This window comes from Esox lucius, chromosome 1, assembly GCF_011004845.1.
Source record: "Esox lucius isolate fEsoLuc1 chromosome 1, fEsoLuc1.pri, whole genome shotgun sequence".
In the NCBI taxonomy this organism is placed as follows: Eukaryota; Metazoa; Chordata; class Actinopteri; order Esociformes; family Esocidae; genus Esox; species Esox lucius.
The window spans coordinates 19,977,210-19,998,932 of record NC_047569.1 but is presented as its reverse complement, the minus strand read 5'-3'; the positions used below and the strand labels follow the sequence as shown (position 1 = coordinate 19,998,932).

The window sequence follows — 21,723 nt, the reverse complement described above, 5'->3', positions numbered from 1 at the left end:
TGTTTTGTTGATGGTGATGTAAATACCTTTCTGAGACACCACTGAGGAATTGCCATGTTCAATTGGGTTGATAACAGGTGACTGAGACATGATATGACTAACAGTATTGCTCATCAAACCAATAAGTGACCACTTGTTCCATTGTCATTTATTGTTCCATTGGCAATCCCATCAGGACAGAAATGCCCACAATGACTGTACCACTGGTGTTGTTCTCTTGGGGCTTTCATTTGGGGGCTTTCATTATTGTTCAACTATTTGTTAGAAGGAAATTAGCTTTATGTGATTTCAGCATCACAAACATCTTAATTCCAATTTGTTAAGGACCATTCCAATTTTTTTAATAAAAAAGCAGAATGGCCTGACGGTCTCCCCATCCACCCTAAAGCACTGTGCAGATCAGCTTTCTGCTGTGTTTACTGACGTCTTTAACATCTCAGTTGAGACATGCGGCATCCTGGCCTGTTTCAAGTCCTCCATCTTCGTCCCAGTCCCCAAGAAGCCAAGGATCATGGTACTTAATGACTACAGACCCGTCACCCTGACCTCTGTGGTTATGAAGTCATTTGAGCACCTTGTGCTGTCCCACCTCAAGACCATCACCAACCCTCTACGAGACCCACTGCAGTTTGCCTACAAAGCCTACAGGTCTGTGGACGACACAATCAACAATACTCTTCTCTTCATCCTCCAGCATCTGGACTCCCCCTGGAACCTACACCAGAATCCTGTTTGTGTACTTCTGCATTAAATACCATAATTCCCGCTTTGCTCCATGACAAGTTCTCCCAACTAAGAGTGCCTCCGTCCACATGCAGGTGGATCACAGCCTTCCTGTCCAACAGGAGGTTGGTGGGAGATCCCTCTCACCCTGGAAAGGGATTATTCAGAGCTATCCCCTCTGGTAGAAGGCTGAGGTCTATCAGAACCAAAACCTTTCGCCATAAGAATAGTTCCTTTCCAGCAGTAGGCTTCATGAACATGCCCTAGGAACCAAATTGACTATAGCCCACTCCCCACATACACACATAACCCTCAACTGGACACAATCTTGCACCTTACACATACTTTACACATACCAAGGACCATAACAAATTCATTGTTTGTTGTGAAACTTACTTGGCAATAAAACTCTTTTTGATTATGATTTTAAAAGCTTCTACAAAATATCAAAGAAATATCCTGAGAAGAACCAACACTTTGTTTTCAATGTATTCCTATTTATTGTGGATATTTTAACACTTCTAAAATAAACATTGCTATATTTCATTCAACAAATTTAAATGTGCCACAGACCAATTAACAAAACAATAGACAAAATGAAACAAAACTTTGAAAATAAACTTACATTATTACTCAAATTCAATTAGTTTTTGAGGTAATGAATTGGGTAAAACAATACATGATACAATCATTATGTGATGCAGCAATTTGTGAAAAAACATTAAGATGCTGATGAAGAGACCCTTAAATACAACAACACTGACAATTTCTAACACGATGTGCTTTGTGTTTGTCAACAATATAATTAATTTCCACAGGCAATACAATTTCAATTGGCCTTTTGACCAGTCACATGGAATCTTTTTCAGAGCTGATTTGATACATAAGAGATCTGAATTCAGCTGCCTGTGTAAACACAGTGGTAGCCTGATTAGATCTCAGAGCATATGAGGATTAAATAGGGGCCCATTCACACTGCAGAGTTTCATTGGCATTAACAACACTTTTTGAGAGTTTGGAGGGAGTAATAAACAAAATATAGAACGTAAACTGGCAAAAACCTTTGTCACGTATTACTTTCCTAGGTAATGTGCAAGTGTTCTTCAAGAGATACCTCACAACAATCAGTCTGTAATCCCGATAAATCTGGTTAATGTGAATAGGCCCTAAGACATGAAAATAACACATTCCTTAGCTAATAGAATATAGACCAATAGACACCACTTTGTTGCACACCACAAGCCAGCATGTGATTCCAACACCACCTGAAATGAAATAAGGGCTGAGTTTATAATTCCAGTTAAGAAGCCTGTTTAGAACCCTTGAATGACAAATAAATAAAACCTATACACCAAAAAGTATTGTCAACAATGATAACTTATCCATTTTCCTATTTTTTTTATGCAGGGGCAAAGGTTTTGCATACATACAGCTCCGGAAAAATTTAAGAGACAACTGCACCTTTTTCTTTCCTTTCCAAAAAAGGTCTAAAGGAACAGAAGTGTTAAAATTAAGAGACCACTGCACAGAAGGGTTAAAATTAAGAGACCACTGCAAATTGAACGCTTCTGTTCCTCACTCAAAATTCAACTTTTTTGGAAAGGAAAGAAAAAGGTGCAGTGGTCTATTAATTTTCTCCGGACCTGTATGTAGATGTAGATTGAAGTTGAGTTTGGTTATGGCCATAACTTCTTACAGATGATTTTACCATTATCCATTTGCCTTTGCATGTGTTAAACCATTGATACCAGTTGACCTGGTTTCTACTGGTTCTGGTTTGTGTGAATATTAGGGCTGCAATACAGAAGTACATACATTTTAATCTTTTTTTTAATCCATTCGGGTTAGACCTGCAGGTGTACACCTGGTCTCCAATAATATTGGGTCTAAAGTATAATGTAGAGCATGTTCATATGAATGTTAAAGTTTGAGTGGCGGATCAGTAAGTTTCATATGAGTGAGCATCTGAATTCACCTGGTTTATGAGGACACAAGGCTCATACAGGTTATAGGTCTATACGTGTACTGCCTATTCAAAGGATAGGCAGTACAAGGACATATTTGCAATTTCCAAACATGATTGAGATCCGATAAGATTTCTTCCAATTGCTAGAGTGTACACCAAGCAGTAGCAAAACGGCACTGCGCAAAACAGATGCACATTCTTATGACATACATTTCAATGTGTGCGTATGCCTGACACCCTGTACACATTACAATGTAATGTATATTAACAACATATGTCCTATTCACACAATCTCATTCCGCTACTGGTTGGTTTTTGGAGATTGCAAAACAGGGCAAGCTCATTTAGAAAGAAAGTAGGCTTCCAACTTCCAGTAATGTTGAGGGACAGCTGTGCTTGTGTATAGTCTTCATTTTAAAAGGAATGACATCCAACACTGAGTAAAAGTGTACTCAAATTAAATGTAACTGAGGCCTGAGGTATTATCACACAACTTACCTGCTACTCCAGATGGGAATGCCACCAACCACTCCAGCGGAGAAATCCACTTATTGGGTATAACAGTCACAGGGTCAGCATAATACTTCCAAATGAGTGAGATCATCAAAGCAGCCTAGAGAGAAAACAACAGAAAATGCATGGAATCAAGTGGTGAATAAAATTATAAAGGATATTTTTGGTAAATGTTCAAAACCCACCTGTAGGATGTAAAAAATGATATTCACAACCCATTTCATTTTGGCTTGTTGTGCAGTTCTTGACTTCACTGTAAGAAGAAAAATAATTCAACCAATATTATTTGTGCAGGAACTGTCAAAATTAGTGGTTACCCAAACAATGCATTCACTAACTATTAAATACAATGCCACTAAAATGCCTAAACAAATGCAGAAAATGGCAACACAAGTAATATCTTTTCAAATAGCAGTGGAAGAGTGTGGATTATATACTACTGGACAAGCTTAGGTCACAAATGTACTTTTAACAAAATCTAATAACAGACTCTTTTGTGTTCTTTAGGTAACTACCACACAACATGTATTGCAATAGTGCCAGCTTTGATAATATTATGAAGATATCACAGGGAGAAATATTACAATGCATCTGACTTAGGAAATACAGTATCAAACTGGTGCATATACTTGAGGACAAAAAAAATTTCATTCTAGATTAGTTAAATATTTCAGTTGTTAACAGTATTTAAACATTAAGTCTCATTGGTTAATTAGCAATGGCTATGAACTGAGGCATCAGCAGAGAGGTTGACCAATGTTTGGGATAGCTTGTGTTTTGTGACTTGTCTTAGCATTATGTTCAAGAACAAATTCAATTTCTAACTCCTACTTATAAAATATACTATTCAAAATATTATTTTTTATATTTCTCTTCAATCTTTAACACGAGAAGTCACATTGAGATTTGCATTTATTTTTTAAGTGAGCCTGTATTGCCACTATAACTAAACACTGTAATAAAATTTAACCAAAGCATTCTCATTTCTGAAATTTTTCTTAAAACAAAATCTGCATTTAACATTCTGTTGTTAACACAATTATAACTCTTACGGTCATGGTGAAGTCACAGTGTACTGTAATACAAGGGCTCTGTCTTCCCTATAGCATTAACTCTTCCATTGGGTGTCTTTATAACGCCTGTAATGGAACTGTATACTATACACCCTGCATCTGCAGAGTTCAGAGTTGTGGTCAGGATGTGAAAGACAAAAACAACCAACAGTTGCACCACCAAACCCCACAGTGAGGGACGTTTGTAAACACCACCAGCCATCGACTTAGGTCTGACTTTTTAGCCACTTTTTCTTATATAATGCCAATTATGTTGTGAATTAGGTATGGCAAAAGTCTGACTTAGATCTAAAATTTGATCATGTCTCTTTCTTCTATCTCTATACAAGTATAAAGTGTTGTGTTTCTCTCATACCATGTGTCTTCAACTTGTCAGTCATCTTGTTGATTTTGCGCTCTAGTCTGGCATATCTGGCAAACTCATCCATCATGCTAACAGAGTTGTGCTCCTTCTTCATCTCTTGGATTTCAGCCCTCATGTGCCTCTCATGCTCAGCATCTTTCTGAAGGACCTTTGACAGCTTCACATTTAAACACACAAAATTAAAAGAGATACATTAATGCTAAATCAAAGAAAAAACATATATTACAGGTTAAGCCGGTTTATTTTTCAAGGTCTATTTTCTGGCATTATATGAATGAGAAAGCATGGAAATATAGGATCGTTTTTTTACTGAAAGAGCAATGGACCCAATTCAAACCAATACTTCAGTGGTACATGTGCACCAGAGACAATGTTTCAAGGCCGCAGGATTACCCTCAGTCAGTCAAGGCTTAGCCTGGTTTCTGATAGAATTTTGGGATGGTTATCAGCTACAGTAAAGGTGTAAAGTTGGTGGACAGTTGCACTACTGGCATAATTAACACTGTCATCCAGTTATTTCCTCTTAATTCTATGGCAAAACATGTTTTATGTGTAGTCATTTAATTACATACACTTTTTAACTTACGGGCTACATTACCTTAGCATTTACATTAAGGAAATACCTAAACAAAAAAAATAATAATAATTTTGACAGAAATTACCACTACCATTAAAAACGACAAATATTAAATGCAACAATGCTGAAAAACTTGTGTATATATACAGTGAAGGAAATTATGAATTGATTTGCATTTTAATGAGCGAAATAAGTATTCAACCCCTCTGCAAAACATGACTTAGAAACCCTTGTGGGCAATCACAGAGGTCAGATGTTTCTTGTAGTTGGCCACCAGGTTTGCACACATCTCAGGAGGGATTTTGTCCCACTCCTCTTTGCAGATCTTCTCCAAGTCATTAAGGTTCGAGGCTGACGTTTTTCATCAGCTCCCTCCACAAATTTTCAGCTCCCTCCACAGATTTTCTATGGGATTAAGGACTGGAGACTGGCTAGGCCACTCCAGGACCTTGTTGTGCTTCTTCAGCCACTCCTTTGTTGCCTTGGCCGTGTGTTTTGGGTAATTGTCATGCTGGTTTACCCATCCATGACCCATTTTCAATGCCCTGGCTGAGGGAAGGAGGTGCTCACCCAAGATTAGACGGTACATGGCCCCGTCCATCATCCCTTTGATGAGGTGAAGTTGTCCTGTCCCCTTAGCAGAAAAACACCCCCAAAGCATAATATTTCCAAATCCATGTTTGACGGTGGGGATGATGTTCTTAGGGTCATTGGCAGCATTCCTCCTCTTCCAAACATAGCAAGTTGAGTTGATGCCAAAGGACTCGATTTTGTTCTCATCTGACCGCAACATAGTTCTCCTCTGAATCATTCAGATGTTCATTGGCAAATTTCAGACGGGCCTGTACATGTACTTTCTTGAGCAGGGGGACCTTGCTGGCGCTGCAGTCCTTCACGGCGTAGTGTGTTACCAACTGTTTTCTTGGTGAATATGGTCCCAGCTACCTTGAGATCATTCACAAGATCCTCCCGAGTAGTTCTGGGCTGATTCCTCACCGTTCTCATGATCATTACAACTCCACAAGGTGAGATCTTGCATGGAGCCCCAGACCGAGGGAGACTGACAGTTCTTTTGTGTTTCTTCCATTTGCAAATAATCACACCAACTGTTGTCACCTTCTCACCAAGCTGTTTGGCGATGGTCTTGAAGCCCATTCCAGCCTTGTATAGGTCTACAATCTCTTTGGTCTTGGCCATGGTGGAGAGTTTGGAATCTGATTGATTGCTTCTGTGTCTTTTAAACAGGTAATAAACTGAGATTAGGAACACTCTGTGCTCCTAATCTCAGTTTATAGTCAGTATAAAAGACACCTGGGAGCCAGAAATATTTCTAACTGAGAGGGGATCAAATACCTTTTTCACTTATTAAAATCCAAATCAATTTACATGTGTTTTTCTCAAATTTTTCGTTATTATTCTGTCTCTCTCTGTTCATATAAACCTGCCATTAAAAATATAGACTGGTCATTTCTTTGTCAGTGGGCAAATGTACAAAATCAGCAGGGGATCAAATAATTTTTTCCCTCACTGTAAGTACTGTGATGTAGCACAGCAGTACTGGTGGAAGGAAGTATACGGTGTAAGTCATGAGGGGGTGAAAAAAAGAGATTATTAGCTAAAGAGCAATCCAACATAGTTTGTACTTTACCACGTCCAAAGTCTATAAATAAGTACACTGCTCAGAAAAAACTAAAGCAACATGTAATCCTCACAGTATAACACCAAGCCAATTGTACTTAAGGGATATACACTCACCTAAAGGATTATTAGGAACACCATACTAATGCGGTGTTTGACCCCCTTTCGCCTTCAGAACTGCCTTAATTCTACGTGGCATTGATTCAACAAGGTGCTGAAAGCATTCTTTAGAAATGTTGGCCCTTGCAGTTGATGGAGATTTGTGGGATGCAAATCCAGGGCACCCGTTCCACAACATCCTAAAGATGCTCTATTGGGTTGAGTTCTGGTGACTGTGGGGGCCATTTCAGTACAGTGAACTCATTGTCATGTTCAAGAAACCATTTTGAAATGATTCAAGCTTTGTGACATGGTGCATTATCCTGCTGGAAGTAGCCATCAGAGGATGGGTACATGGTGGCCATAAAGGGATGGACATGGTCAGAAACAATGCTCAGGTAGGCCGTGGCATTTAAACGATGCCCAATTGGCACTAAGGAGCCTAAAGTGTGCCAAGAAAACATCCCCCACACCATTACACCACCACCACCAACCTGCACAGTGGTAACAAGGCATGTTGGATCCATGTTCTCATTCTGTTTTACGCCAAATTCTGACTCTACCATCTGAATGACTCATCAGACTAGGCAACATTCTTCCAGTCTTCAACTGTCCAATTTTGGTGAGCTCGTGCAAATTGTAGCCTCTTTTTCCTATTTGTAGTGGAGATGAGTGGTACCCGGTGGGGTCTTCTGCTGTTGTAGCCCATCCGCCTCAAGGTTGTGCGTGTTGTGGCTTCACAAATGCTTTGCTGCATACCTCGGTTGTAACGAGTGGTTATTTCAGTCAAAGTTGCTCTTCTATCAGCTTGAATCAGTCGGCCCATTCTCCTCTGACCTCTAGCATCAACAAGGCATTTTCGCCCACAGGACTGCCGCATACTGGATGTTTTTCCCTTTTCACACCATTCTTTGTAAACCCTAGAAATGGTTGTGCAAGAAAATCCCAGTGACTGAGCAGATTGTGAAATACTCAGACCGGCCCGTCTGGCACCAACAACCATGCCACACTCAAAATTGCTTAAATCTCCTTTCTTTCCCATTCTGACATTCAATTTGGAGTTCAGGAGTTTGTCTTAACCAGGACCACACCCCTAAATGCATTGAAGCAACTGCCATGTGATTGGTTGATTAGATAATTGCATTAATGAGAAATTGAACAGTTGTTCCTAATAGTCCCTTAGGTGAGTGTAAATCTGTCCAGTTAGTGGAGTTTAGAGACGCTGTGGTAAACATTATGCTGCCTGCAACATCATCCAATATGACCGGTTTGGCAATGGGTCAGTGATGGTATGGGGAGGCATATCCTTGGAGGGCCCTCACGTTCCCCATATCTGAATCCATCCGATGCCACCAAGTAGCACAACAAACTGTCCAGGAGCTCACTGAGGCCCTGATCTAGGTCTCTGAGGAGATCCCCCAGGACACCATCCGCCATCGCATCATGAGCAAACAGGCAGGTGGGGGCAATACACACAACTGAGTCACATTACAGGTAGCTAGGATGACATTCACGCAAGTTGAAACAGCCTACAATTTCAGATTTTGATTTTCAGTGTGAGTTTGAATCCAGCCCACAATCTGCTGGTGATTTCAGTTTCTATTGACTGTTGTTACATCAGTTTGTTCTCAACAAATAACACAATATACAGTTAAGATTTTGATCTTTAATATATTTCCTTCATCAAGTTCTGATTTGTGATTTAAGTGTTCCCTTAATTTTCTTGAGCAGTGTATTTCATTGACTACAGAATATGAAATAAGGTTGATTTGAACTTTCCAGCCTAAATAGTTGAGGATAATGCTTTAGGGTACATTCATTCTAATATTGCAAATGTACATCATCATAATTGATACACATTTAAGCATTTTAAGTTGGGATAGCCTAAACATGTGAGACTTAGTTGGTTTGCTCTCCCTAGCTTGAAAAATTCAATAGATGCTGATTTAGGGTTAATTAATGCAAATAAAACAAATATATGCAAATTGATAGTCACTGTCAAACACATCTAATCATTAAAAGTTATACAGAGTTGGTTTGGTCTCCTAACCCTGAATGGTGTGAGAGGTGCTATTGCTATCCCAAGTCAATTAAGAAATCCCACTGAAGAAATCCCATTCAAGTCCATGGAAGACACAAGTTTAAGTTACATTCAAAGTTAACTATTTTAGTTATGTATACAAAATATCGAAACAATGTACACAAAGAACCTGGTTCTGGCCATGCTGCACATTTCAGAGTTTGAATGGTGTCTTTAGTTTACACGCTGTGGGAATAGTAGCCTCCAAAATATGAACAATAGATAAACACAGCGAGGCGTGACTGGTACAGAATGTGGGGAACTCCAATGTTACATTGCCAACTTTAAGTCATAAGGCTGTTTTAATTGGGTTACATTTCAAACATTTTGCATATGCTTGGTCATTTTGAACAAACGTTCATGTTGTCTTAATCAATATCACATCTTAAAGAGCTAATTCTAAGTGTGAAATTGTTAGCATAAACCGATACTGATTATCAGTCGACAAGACAGTTGGCTCAGGTTGCTTAGCCTTTTTCCCATTCCGTTTTTGAATATAAATAAGAACATACCATGTTTAATCAACTCCCCAAAATTAGCAAATTCAAAGGCTAATTTAAGCTATATGCTTTGTTAAATGTACACAGATGAGCCAAAACATCATGAAAACCTGCCTAATATGCTGTTGGTCATCCGTGTGCAACCAAAACAGCTCCGATCCACTGAGGCATGGACTCTACAAGACGACTGAAGATGTCCTTTGGTATCTGGCACCAAGACATTAGCAGCAGATCCTTCAAGCCCTATAAATTGCAAGGTGAAGCCGCCAACTCTTCATTATGTTCCTCAAACCATTCCCAAACAATGTGTGCAGGCTGGCAGGGAGCATTATCCTGCAGAAAGAGGCCACTGCTATAGGTGAATGCCACTGCCATGAAGGGTTGTACCTGGTCTCCAATGATGTTTAGGTAGGTGGCACATGTCAAATTGACATCCACATGAATGCCAGCACCCAGGGTTTCCCAGTAGAACATTGCTCAAAGCATCACACTCCCTTCACTGGCTTGTCATCTTCCCACAGTGCATCCTGGTGCCATCACTTCATCAGATAAATGGTGCACATGAACAAAGCCGTCCATGTGATGTAAAGGAAAACAGGACTCATCGTATCAGGCGACCTTCTTCCACTACACCAAAGTCCAGTTCCTACACTTGTATGATCAGTAAAAGCACTTTCGACAGTGGACAGGGGCCATCATGGGCAACCTGACACAGCAGGGTGCGATGCACTCTTCCAATAAACATCATTAAAATGTTCTGTGACTTGTGCCACAGTAGACCATCTGTCGGTTTGGACCAGACAGGACAGCCTTTGTTGCCCCCAGGTATCGATGTGATTTGGACGCATAACACCCTGTTGCCAGTTTGAGGTTTGTCCCTCCTTGGACCATAGTCGGCAGGTACTCACCACTGCTGACTGGGAGCACCACACAAGCCTTGCTGTTTCAAAGATGCTCTGACCATAACAATTTGGCCCTTGTCAAAGTCACTCTGATGTTTACTCCTGCATCCAACACATTGACTACAAGAACTGATTGTTCACTTACCATCTAATCTACCCAAACACTGACATGTGCCCTTGTTAGGAAATGATCAGTGTTATTCACTTCACCTATGAGTGGTCATAACGTTTTGGCTCATCAGTATGTGCGTTTGAAGCACTTCATTGCAAGGCAGCTTAAGCTGGGTAACACCAGCTAATTATAGTTAAGGGCAGCTAACACAAGCTAATGCTACCTAATGTCACCTAAAGCCACTACACTGTTAACTCTATGCTTAACACTATCCTTAAGTGATGGGCAATTTCTTTTTTGTTTTCACGAGTTTAGACAATTGTGACTTAGTCCTTAGTGAATATGCCTGCTAAAATAACAAAAAAGGCAGTGGTACGCAAAGGTTCAATACGAACGCTTGCATAGCTTTATTCTCAGTGTCGTAAGCTTATCGGGGAAAAAAATAAGAACGGCAGATGAAGTATTATGCAAATCATTAAAAAAAATTGACTGTAAAATATGTTAACATGTGAGGACGTTGAAAACGTTTATCGAAACAAAACCATTACAAAAACATGTTTTTAGTCAACAAAGTCATGTTTATAATCTCGTTGGTTTTACCATCCAGTGTAAAACCGTCATCCATTGTTTTCTGTTATTTTTTATGAAAAAGATGGATGACTCTGTTGTCTTAGTCGCACTACCTAAAATAAAAACTGTTTTGCCGAGCCCTAACAAGTTTTGATGTAATTAACTTTTCTTTGTGTTACGCAACTAAAGATGAGCTAATATTTAACGACTTCGTGGTAGAAGCTAGGCATGGTCTAGTTAAGCCACTCATCCTCGTGTGAATCTATAATAAAATCAAATAAATCTGAGATAAAAACTACTGCCTTTTGGTTCACGAACACAATAGCCTAATGACTGACTATGAGTCTTAGGTCTGAATCTCAAACCACATACTACGTAATTCAAGTATGTACTACAAGTACGTATTTCGCGGATTTTTGGTGAAGTACGTACTTTTTAGTATAAAGTAAGCTAGTATAACATTACTGGGGCCAATTGGGACATACAACCTCGTCATGAAATTGCTTCTCAACATATCATTTTATCACCCATTAATATCACGCCATGTGTGAATATTTAACTAGACACAATTAAGCAATACGTTAAATGACTCGTCTCACATTAAGTTTACTTCCACTACAAATGTCATCTATACCGTACGGCCTTTGCCACTGTTCGTTGTAATAGCTTACGAGACAGTAATGCAAATTTTTACTACATGGAATAGTCATAATAATTTAGTAATTGCTAGCGAGACTGAAGACAAACCAATCTGCCAGAGCTACTTCATTTCATGGCACACGTATGTTCTTTCATACGTGAATGATTGTATACAGAAGACGATAAGTAACTTTTTCGTCAAGTGAAAGGATGACAGAATCATTGAAACCCTTTCTCTTTCACTTCGCAAGGGGTGGTGGTCTATTTCCCCCAAAAAGCATGCACAGATTCACACTTCCAAAATCCACATGTAAAAGTTAACCACCTGGGAACGTTTGGCATAATACTTTCAGCGTACCATGGTGTGACAAACTAGCATAAATCTCAAATCGCATACAATATAGCATGCCAGATTAGTATAAGAGATTAGCATGTCTCAAACCATAGTACGCCATATGTTCCTGGTTGTAACCATCGCTATGGAGTAACTGCAAACCGTTTTACCGGTTTCTCAACATCAAAGCTAAGAACGCCGGTGGATCAGACCGAGGGCAAATAGCTAAATACCTAGCTAAATGTAAAGTTATACTTCAGTACTAGCTACGATAATGTAGCTAGGTACCTAACATTACCTACTAGTCTAATGGCTACTCATAGCTGGCCATCAAAAACATCAGACGAAATTAGCTACAACTTTGGTTAGCCCTGAAGATAATTAACAGCTAAGGCAGTGCCGCTAAGGCTTGTGGTTAGTTTAGTTTTTAGGCTTAAAAAACGGAACTAAAGGTAAAACACGAATTTCTCAACAGAGGTTGAAACATTTACAATCGATTACCAATACATAGACATACGAATTGTTTCGCCATCTAGACAAAGAACAGAATGTCTACGTAGCACAGCAACATAGGAATCCTTAATATTTAAAATCTCTATGGCTCAAAGCAATGGATATTTTCCGTCCGGAACCTCACTTTTCAAGTCTATAACGAAACAACCGAAGGGCGATAGCGGAGTAGGTACTAACTACTATTAGTACTATATCCGGGTGTGCGTTCAGTAGGAAGCGACGTCTTGGAACGTTCAGAACGGTTCAGACAGTCATGTTTTATGTAGAACGAACATGCGTTTTCGACTTGTGGAATAAGGGGAAATCGCTTCAGAAATGAAAAGGCCTTTAGCCTATCTGAAACCTTTCAACACATTTTCAATCGAACGTACCACTTAGCCAATTTGCTAAACTAATTCACGTGATCTCCAAGACAATAGCGTTGCCTGCATTTCTCGAATGACCAGTGTTGAAATATACCCTACTTACGAAAGAAAAAATAGACGGCAATAGTGTTTTGAAGAGATTGCACAAAAAGACAGATCCCAACACCAAGAACCAAGAGCATCCTGCCATTTTCGCTACAACTTTAGTCACTTTCGTTTGCGTTCCTCTGATCAGTAGCCGCATCCGTCAACCAATAGTTGCGTACGTTGTACGTCATCGACTGGTGTTGTACATATTATGTAGTCAGCGATAATCACAATACCATCCAAGTGTTGTAAGATCTTTCCGATTGAACAGGCGGAATTATTCTAAACACTATTCTAAGTCTAACTCCTTCTAAATAATAACTCCTTCAGGAAATATGGTATAATTGCATACAATCTCTAAATTCTTGCGGGAGTGCTGTGCTCATCATAACGCGACGACCTTATCCAGGCTGGTTCGGGCTTGCCACTGTTAATTTCTTCTGTATCTGTGGAAACTATTTCCCTTTAGAAAGTCTAATTTAAATAGACCTCCAGCATAACTTCTAAGCATATTAGAATGTGCAAAAATATATATCGCTATAATTGAACCCTTTATGTTGTCTAGATTACTTAATCATTAACAAAATAAGAAAAAGGTAACCCACTGACAGTCTAAATATACAGTGTATTCCAATATATGTCAGTAGAATAGGTTATTTACGAAAATATTGGATACCTTTGAATCCCAAACCTTTATATATATATATATATATATATATATATATATATATATATATATTTTTTTTTTTTTTTTTTAAGTACAAATTAGAACGACTGATTGGCATACTGACCTACCCACCCAGGTAACTTGCTATCGTTTAAAAATATTTTGCCTAGACGGTAAAGCCAATCAATGGCATCCAATGGGCGGAGAATACATTGCGGGTCAGGTTGGTAGGATAAGAAATAAGGAGAAGGAGCGAGGGGCGATCCAATCCGGTTTAAGCTAGTTTCTATACGTAGACCTATTGAATAGTTAGTGTTCCGAAGGTGCTAAGGTACGTTGAACTCATTCAGAACCGTGCATTGCATTTTCAGTTACTGGGGAGGCGTGTAATTTGTGCTTTTGTTCTCTAGACAATACAAGCAAAGCAGCCATGCCGAAAAGAAGCAAAGTAAGTTGAAATGTATACATTGTGTGCCTTAAACTTAAACCTTATTTTACAATGTATCATTTCACACTTGTTGTAATACAATAGCATGTGCATGCACTCCCAAATATGGATTGATAGACTATTACTTTTCTCAAGTAGAAATATTTTTCGTGTGTCCTCTTATGAAGTGGCGCCTTTTTACTTAGTGCAGGAGATACTGATGTAGTGTTTTACCTCACTTTCTAATAATGACAATCGTTGAGAATTATTCGTATCGTAATTAAATCAGTTGTTTAAATCCTTTCATGATTTTAAAGTAGCTTAATTAGCCTTAGCTATGAGAACAGACAAAGGGGTGTAACCCGCCAGCGATAAATGCTACATTGTGATTGCACTAATGGTGGATGAATGATGACAATTTAGTTGATTTTGGAAGCGCGTGTTTAAATTTGTTTGTATTCAAAGTGAAATGTCCTAGTTTTAATGATTTTTCTCGTCATTTTAATCATATTAAACAGATGCATGTGGCATTCTATATCATCACTGTGTAAGCTAATGTAATGTGGGACACGATATGATGGCTTGGAAAGGTAGCAGTCTTTGGGGTGTCATGGCAGCCCTTGGTTACTGTATATAAATCACTCAAAGTAATTTGTCACTAACAAGTTAAGGGTCATAATTAAAAAGAAGTTCTGAGGAAAAATACCACCCTTAAGTTATGTCTAGGCCCTAGTCAAGTTTTACATTTGAGGATTCGCTTTTTTGGCGTATTAATTGTTTTACATATTGTGTGACAACGAATTTCTGTGGACACGCACGACGGGATCTTTGAGACAGATCTAGAAAATCGTGTAGTGACCAAGGGTATTATATAATTTCGAACTAATGGCGGGAACATTTAGCAGACTAGTTAACGTCGCTGTTGGATGCGTTCATGTAGCCTACTAATCTCCATGTGTTGTTAGTGGATGGGGGCGGGGTTGCTTTTGCTGTACTGAGGCGTAGCTATTGCTCGGTTGCTCGTCGCCCTCACTGATGTGGTCTCACAGGCTCAAATTTGCGTCATAACAATGGAAAAGCAAAATAATGTAACCATTTTAGCCTCCCTTTGAGTTTCAGATTATAAAATGTATCTTTAACTTGGCGGGTGAGGGGTAAAGGGTCGTGCTTGTGAGCCTAGTGATAGCCATTCGAGGCTTCATTTACGTTATTGTAGCAGCAGGATATTATACTAGCAGCATTCAGATTTTATTTATCACAATAAAAGCCATCATTGAAATGTATATGGCAATATAGTTAACAATCTAGTATGTGAAAAAGAACAGACACGAATAATGTTATAACGGCCATTAAACATAAAATGTACATACTAGATAACTATCTTATATTTCAATTATGGCTATTTATTTTGAGTTTATTTTAATCTGAATTAACACTGATGGCATAATATCCTGCTGCTTGAAGAATGGTAAGGAAGCCTGGAATGGCCATCACTGTGAGCCCATTAGCCCTCAAACATCTTCACTAATGAATGTTCGTTTGTGAACGAACAGCTCTTTTTGGTGAACATTACAGTAGGAGCCAAATGGGACTGGTGAAAGGAGTCGTAAATTTGAATCCTTGTTTTTCTTTGCTTAAACAATGATTTACCTTTTCACTAAAGATTGTATGTCCATAATAAAGTATCACTAAATAGTGAGCAAAGTGTTCCACATATTAGGGATCGTCAAGCTTAGTCGAAAATTAGAACTGAAATTAAGTTTGTGTGTGTGTGTGAGAATATTCATTTCTGCTCCCAAACCTTTTTTTTTTTACTTGAATGTATATTTTTGGTTTTAATGAATAGACCTGAACCTGCTTTTTCTAACTGCTATTAAAATTACAATCTCAAATTTTGTTAATGTACGATGATATACAATGACATGAAATATTAAAGGTTTCTATGTTGTTTTTATGACATGGGCACCTTCACACGTGTTTGTTGTTTATACTTACCTCACTCGAAGCTGTAGTGGTGTAGTGAAGCAGTCTGTCAGAATAAAGCAACATATACAGCATAACATATTGTTAGCATGTGAATGGAAGTTAACTAATTAATGGGAGGATGGAATATATTTATGTAATTAATATGGCCACAAAACACGGTTTTAGTGATTTCGGGGCCCTAGGCAGAGACTGGTTGAGGCCCCAACATCATCTGTTCTTTACCTTGTTGTCCTCAACCGGCAACATTTTAAACTTGCTTTCTTTTATTGTTGAATGGAACTGGCACTTACAAAGACAATTGCATTGCTGCCGCTTTCAGTAGAGTAAATTAATTTGTTTAAAAATGATTATCTGATTGCACTGTCGCTATCGCCATCATAATCGACATTACTGTAAAGCTACTACTGTAATGAACACTCACACTATTTTCCTCCTTCCATTTTTTGCCCTGCTTACATATGAGCATTTCATATTTGCTTTCCTTCTCTTGTGTAGCGTAGCAGGCTCAGGCTAACTGAGTAAGCCACCTGATGTCTTTCGAGATGCTGCCATGAGAAACAATAAGGGACAGACCTTTGAGTAAGAGAGGGGGGTTTGGTCTCAAACACATGCATTAGTCTCACACTTATGTTTTGGAAGGCATGATTTAATTTGAGTAACACAATCAGATCTTAAGACAAAAAATAAACTAATGTTATTATATTTTTAAAACATTATTTTAGCCTACCTTGCCTAATTGTTACAACTGCCACTGCAAACACCCACTCCTTTGCGTGCTGTGTAGTAGTGCTCTTGTGGTATCGGTAGCTTATGAAACATGTATTCCCCTTATCCTGAATTAAATTCAAACACATACTATTCATATAAAATAATCTCCAATGCACAGCCCTACCACATAGCTTTTTTTCCAGTAGGGTAACGTCAGTAAAAAAAAAAAAAATTGCAGACAATCTAATAATTTAGACAGGTAAAATGCGACCGGTAAGATCTAACCTGTTAGACTGTGAATTTCACCTCTAACGTAATTTTAGCTTACTTTATCAAATTTGCGTTGAAGATCTGAACATTGTGGGGTAAACTTTTTTTTTTTACAAATTTAAAATGCAGAGCCATTCAGGGTCCCAATGATCTGTCTCTTTCTGCTGAAGGGAGCTAGAAGATCCAGCTTACCAAAGACTCGGAATGCCCTTCACTACTCTCCACCTTTGAATGTAGATTTGTTGTTTTTATTTACTAAGATATTTTATTATTCTTTTCCCCTCTTCCACAGGCAAATAATGACACTGAAGTCGAGGTTAGTATTTTACTTGTGCTTTTATGTACTGTATATTTATTTAATTATATTTGAGAGAAACTATTTTCTACTTCAATTATCTGAACTATACTCTTCTTACTTAATGAATACGTTTTTGTTTCTCACCAGCCAAAGCGGCGATCCCAAAGGTTGTCATCGGTAAGTTTGACATTTATTCAATCAATATGTGCCATTTATAATTAGGAAAAATACTAAAATATTGTTATTTTGCAGAAACCTACAACCCCTGCTAAAAGTGAAAAAGCAAAGGTAAAAAATAAAAGTAATTGTCAGCTTTTATTGAAAATCAAAAATGTAAATTTTCTTTTCATTGAAATATTTCTGTTTCTTATAGACTGTAGTCAAGGCAGCATCGAAGCCCAAAAAGGTAAAGGAGGCAGTAGGAAAGGCCAAGTCTGAGGTGACAAAACATGATCCTGAGCCTGAGGAGAAGGAAGAAGCTCTGGCAGAAAATGGAGAGGCAAAACCCGTGAAGGTAAGACTTGTTGGCTACGTTTGATTTATATAATATGTAAATATGATGTATATAAATAGTAAGGTAAAAATGCTTCAAGTGTTAACTATTATAATATGCATTGACAGCTATTTGTCCCTTACACCATAATGAATATTTTGTGCACAGCAAAAACTATTAGTGAATGTTATTTTTTTGGACCTGCAGGAGGCAGCGGAAGACACAAATGCTAAGCAAGAGGAGTCTGAGGCAGACGTGCCAGAGAAAGGGAAGGCAGAATAACAACCCTTTGCCACCTTTTGTTGTACTTTCTTGTAAAATGCAGAGAAATATTTTTATCAACTATTTTCTTAAGAGAGAGGTTTTGTAATGGCAAGATTCTAGAAAACCCTTTTTTACACAACTCTGGAAGAAAAGTTATGATCATTGTGTGGCAAAACTTACCTTTACATTTGTGATATGGTTCTTTTGTCCAAGAGGGAGCGAGCACATTTGCAGCAATAACATACCAATATCAGGAATTTATTATTAAAATGGGAGAGCCTGTCTAAGACTAACATCAAATAGGCTGTATGATGGACAGTGTATTTATCTTGTTTTGTATGGAGAATGGTTTGGGGTTTTATATACAACAATACTGTTTTATTCTTGTTTATAACGGGAAGAAGGGGTTGACTGTTTAAGCTGTACTCTATCATAGTAGTTTTTATTCACATTGTTTCATCCTCCCTAACTACAGGTACAGGATTTTGTCAGGCCTGTTCGGTATTTGAAATGGTTTTTGTTTCTGTTCGGTACTGGTATTGCAATCATTTGTATAGCTGCTGTAGAACTCTTATTTTTTTCCTTCATAATTTGTATACATAATATATTCCAGTATGTAATGGTACATTGAGAGGATGGATCATGTGTTTTTAGACAAGCTAATATAACATGACATGCTTTACATGTGTTAAACATAGTTGTTGTAGCTTGTCCTTTTAAGGATACTGATAAACATTACAACTGTTAAGTGAACATACCAGCAGTAAGATAAGGAATTATGTATCAATGTACAGTATTTCTCTTTTTTTTTTTGTAGCTGCATTTGTGTTATGATTGGTATAAACATGCCAATTTAATTAAAATGGTTTTAATTACTCTAACATTTGCATGTATTATATATGTAAGGACTCTCTTCCAACTGGATTTAAAGCCAGTACTCATTTTGGATGCCAATTATGTTATATATGCTAGTTTAGGTGCAGGAGCTCCACAAAACTTCAGTCTTGCATGTGAAAGGCATTCTCAGTTGAATTCAGATTGGGTAAATGACTTGGCAAGTCAAGAACTCCCCACTTTTCGGTTGTGAAAAACATATTTTTAGTTATGGCAGTAATAATTGATGTCATTGTCCTGCTCTTCACAGATGAGAGCAGGTTCATACTGAGCACATGTGACAGACGTGAAGGAGTCTGAAGACACAGTGGTGAACGCTATGCTGCCTGCAACATCATCCAGCATGACTGGTTTAGCAGTGGGTCGGTGATGATCTGGGGAGTCATCCTTGGAGGTTTGCAGAGACCTCCATGTGCTTTCCAACGGTACCCTGACTGCTGTTAGGTACTGGGATAAAATCCTCAGACCCACTTAAGCTGGTGCAGTGGGACCTGGGTTCTTCCTGGTGTTGGACAATGCCCAGCTTCATGTGGCCAGAGTGTGTAGGCAGTTCCTGGATGATGAAGGCATTGATGCCATTGACTCAGGGCCGTCTCTGATCATTTTGATGCCCCAGGCAAGATTTTAGCTGGTGTCCATTGCCACCAATCATACACTTGTGCAGAAACTGCATAGCTTTGTCTTAGAGATTTTCTTTGTTTTAGAAAAATCTAATAGAAATAAAAAACCAATGACAAAACAATGTAAGTATTGTATTTATATTGAACAAAAAACAGTATTACAGAAACCTTAGTGCAATATGCATAATGTAACATTGTTCTACAGCCTTACTCACCTTGTCTTGCAGCTTTATATTTTTTCTCCATAGACTAAGACTATTGAAATAGTCAACTTCTCCTGTCTTTCTGTTTCAGGGACATTAAACTTTTTTTATTTTATTAGTCCTCTGAGTACAAACTCTGTTCTTACCTTATCATTTAAAATAGATGGCCAGTCAGTAGGGTCTATTGGTGCAGCCTTTTTGTAGATGCCTGATGCTGCATCACTGGGCTTAGCTGAGGTAGAGAAGGTGCAGGTGGACCAGGATGTGCAGGGATGGAATTCAAGTATTTCAAAAGTGCATCTGAAGAAAGAAGGGTATCTATATTGAACTGCACGGTGCTGGGCTGTGAGCACAGTTTGGTCGGAAACATGCACACCAGTAGCCTGCTGGAGGTCATTTTGTAGGGCTCTGGCAGTGCTCCTCCTGTTCCTCCTCACAAAGGAGCAGATACCGGTCCTGCTGCTGGGTTGATGTCCTTGCATGGCCCTGTTAAGCTCTCCTCCTGTAACAGCCCTTCTCCTGCTATCTACTCCATGCTCTTGAGACTGTACTGAGAGACACAGCAAACCTTGTTGCGACGGCAATTGGGATGGGACAATAGACGATTTTAGTACTAATCTCGATGGAAAATACCCGCAAAAAATGAAATCGTGGAGAAAATCCATAATCGGGATAATCGTAAATCAGAGTGACTGAAAGTTCTACCAGTCGCTGAAGTTTCCCTCACTGCTAGTTTTATTTTACAAGGGGAGCACACACATCATCTCACCTTGAACTAAACACAAAACATCTTCTACAATGTGTGGTCAATGAAGCCGAATGGTTATGCTATCTTAAACAGAAGAATATTGTCAATTGCAATACAAATCGAAATTAAATTCTTAAATGTCAGTACGAGTTGGGATTGTATTGTAATTATATAAATAATAAACTAGTTTTCCAATTCCTTTACAAAAGTTCTAGTCTAACAACTACACGTTCTAGTCTTACCACTAGTAGTCTACAAAAACCAGCTTCTGGTCACGTCTCCACTTCCCGCTATATGCAAATACCTGTCTATTCCATTACCACGGAAAATAAGCTGTTGAAACAATGCAGAGCTCAAACAAACCAATTGATATCTTTGAAGACATGCAGATAGAATGCATGCAGAATAAACATGTTAACAAACTGCAAATTGTAGAAAATATGAATAGGATATACATAATACACATCTCTTTCGATTTTCTAATTATAATTTCGTTTGTATTGTATGCTAATTGTTAACGCTTTCCTACTGAAAGTGACTGGAAAAGACAAATAGAATATAAATTGCACGGGACAAAATAACATTGACTATCTATAAACTGCACAATACATGATGCACACAACATAACTGGGAGCTTTTATAATGAATTATAAAGTTATGAAGAATAGACACATCAAATCTTTAGCTAATTAGGCACATAAAATACGCACGGAAGTTCATGCAGCCACAGGTCAGTACCGGTATGAAATGAAATCTATTTTCACCTCTGATCCATAAAAATGTTATTGCCAGTCACCGAAGTGTTCCTGACTACTTGTTTTATTTAACTGGTGGAGCGCATATCTCACTAATTGTATGGTATAGATTTTACATATATATTCCTGCCGAATTGTGTCCGACACATTTTTATCCGATCCCCGAAACATCCGTCTAATCTGTTGTCAAATCAATACCCAATCCGACTGATACCTAAAGTCGACAATATCCAATCCGAAATGGCAGGGATTAGGGATAATCAGACCTTAATTTTTGTCGGAAAATTAGGATACCAGACAGAAATGTGTCTGAAAGACAGTAAAGCCTAAATTGT

The 21,723-nt window shown here is 38.4% G+C and overlaps 2 protein-coding genes across 5 annotated transcripts; one reads left to right on the top strand and one right to left on the bottom strand.

The window, feature by feature from the left end:
- Window positions 1–1,208: 1,208 nt before the first annotated feature.
- get1 (guided entry of tail-anchored proteins factor 1) lies at window positions 1,209–13,662 on the bottom strand. Of its 3 annotated transcripts, none has more exons than XM_010886091.3 (5): window positions 13,072–13,662; window positions 4,631–4,796; window positions 3,388–3,455; window positions 3,188–3,302; window positions 1,209–1,988 (listed from the first exon to the last, which is right to left on the bottom strand). In XM_010886091.3, exons 1-5 carry the CDS (start codon window positions 13,210–13,212, stop codon window positions 1,915–1,917), a joined length of 564 nt encoding a protein of 187 aa, XP_010884393.1. In that variant the 5' UTR covers window positions 13,213–13,662; the 3' UTR covers window positions 1,209–1,914. The 3 variants fall into 3 exon arrangements, with proteins under 3 accessions (XP_010884393.1, XP_010884647.1, XP_010884557.1); XM_010886345.3 differs by lacking the exon at window positions 13,072–13,662 and adding an exon at window positions 12,728–13,061; XM_010886255.3 differs by lacking the exon at window positions 13,072–13,662 and adding an exon at window positions 12,608–12,721.
- A 276-nt stretch (window positions 13,663–13,938) lies between these two features.
- Window positions 13,939–19,049, top strand: si:ch73-281n10.2 (uncharacterized protein LOC561719 homolog). Of its 2 annotated transcripts, XM_010885967.2 has the most exons (7): window positions 13,939–14,053; window positions 14,133–14,170; window positions 17,406–17,429; window positions 17,559–17,588; window positions 17,664–17,699; window positions 17,785–17,925; window positions 18,112–19,049. In XM_010885967.2, exons 2-7 carry the CDS (start codon window positions 14,153–14,155, stop codon window positions 18,184–18,186), a joined length of 324 nt encoding a protein of 107 aa, XP_010884269.1. In that variant the 5' UTR covers window positions 13,939–14,053; window positions 14,133–14,152; the 3' UTR covers window positions 18,187–19,049. The 2 variants fall into 2 exon arrangements, with proteins under 2 accessions (XP_010884269.1, XP_010884190.1); XM_010885888.2 differs by having other exon boundaries at window positions 14,051–14,170.
- Window positions 19,050–21,723: the final 2,674 nt, after the last annotated feature.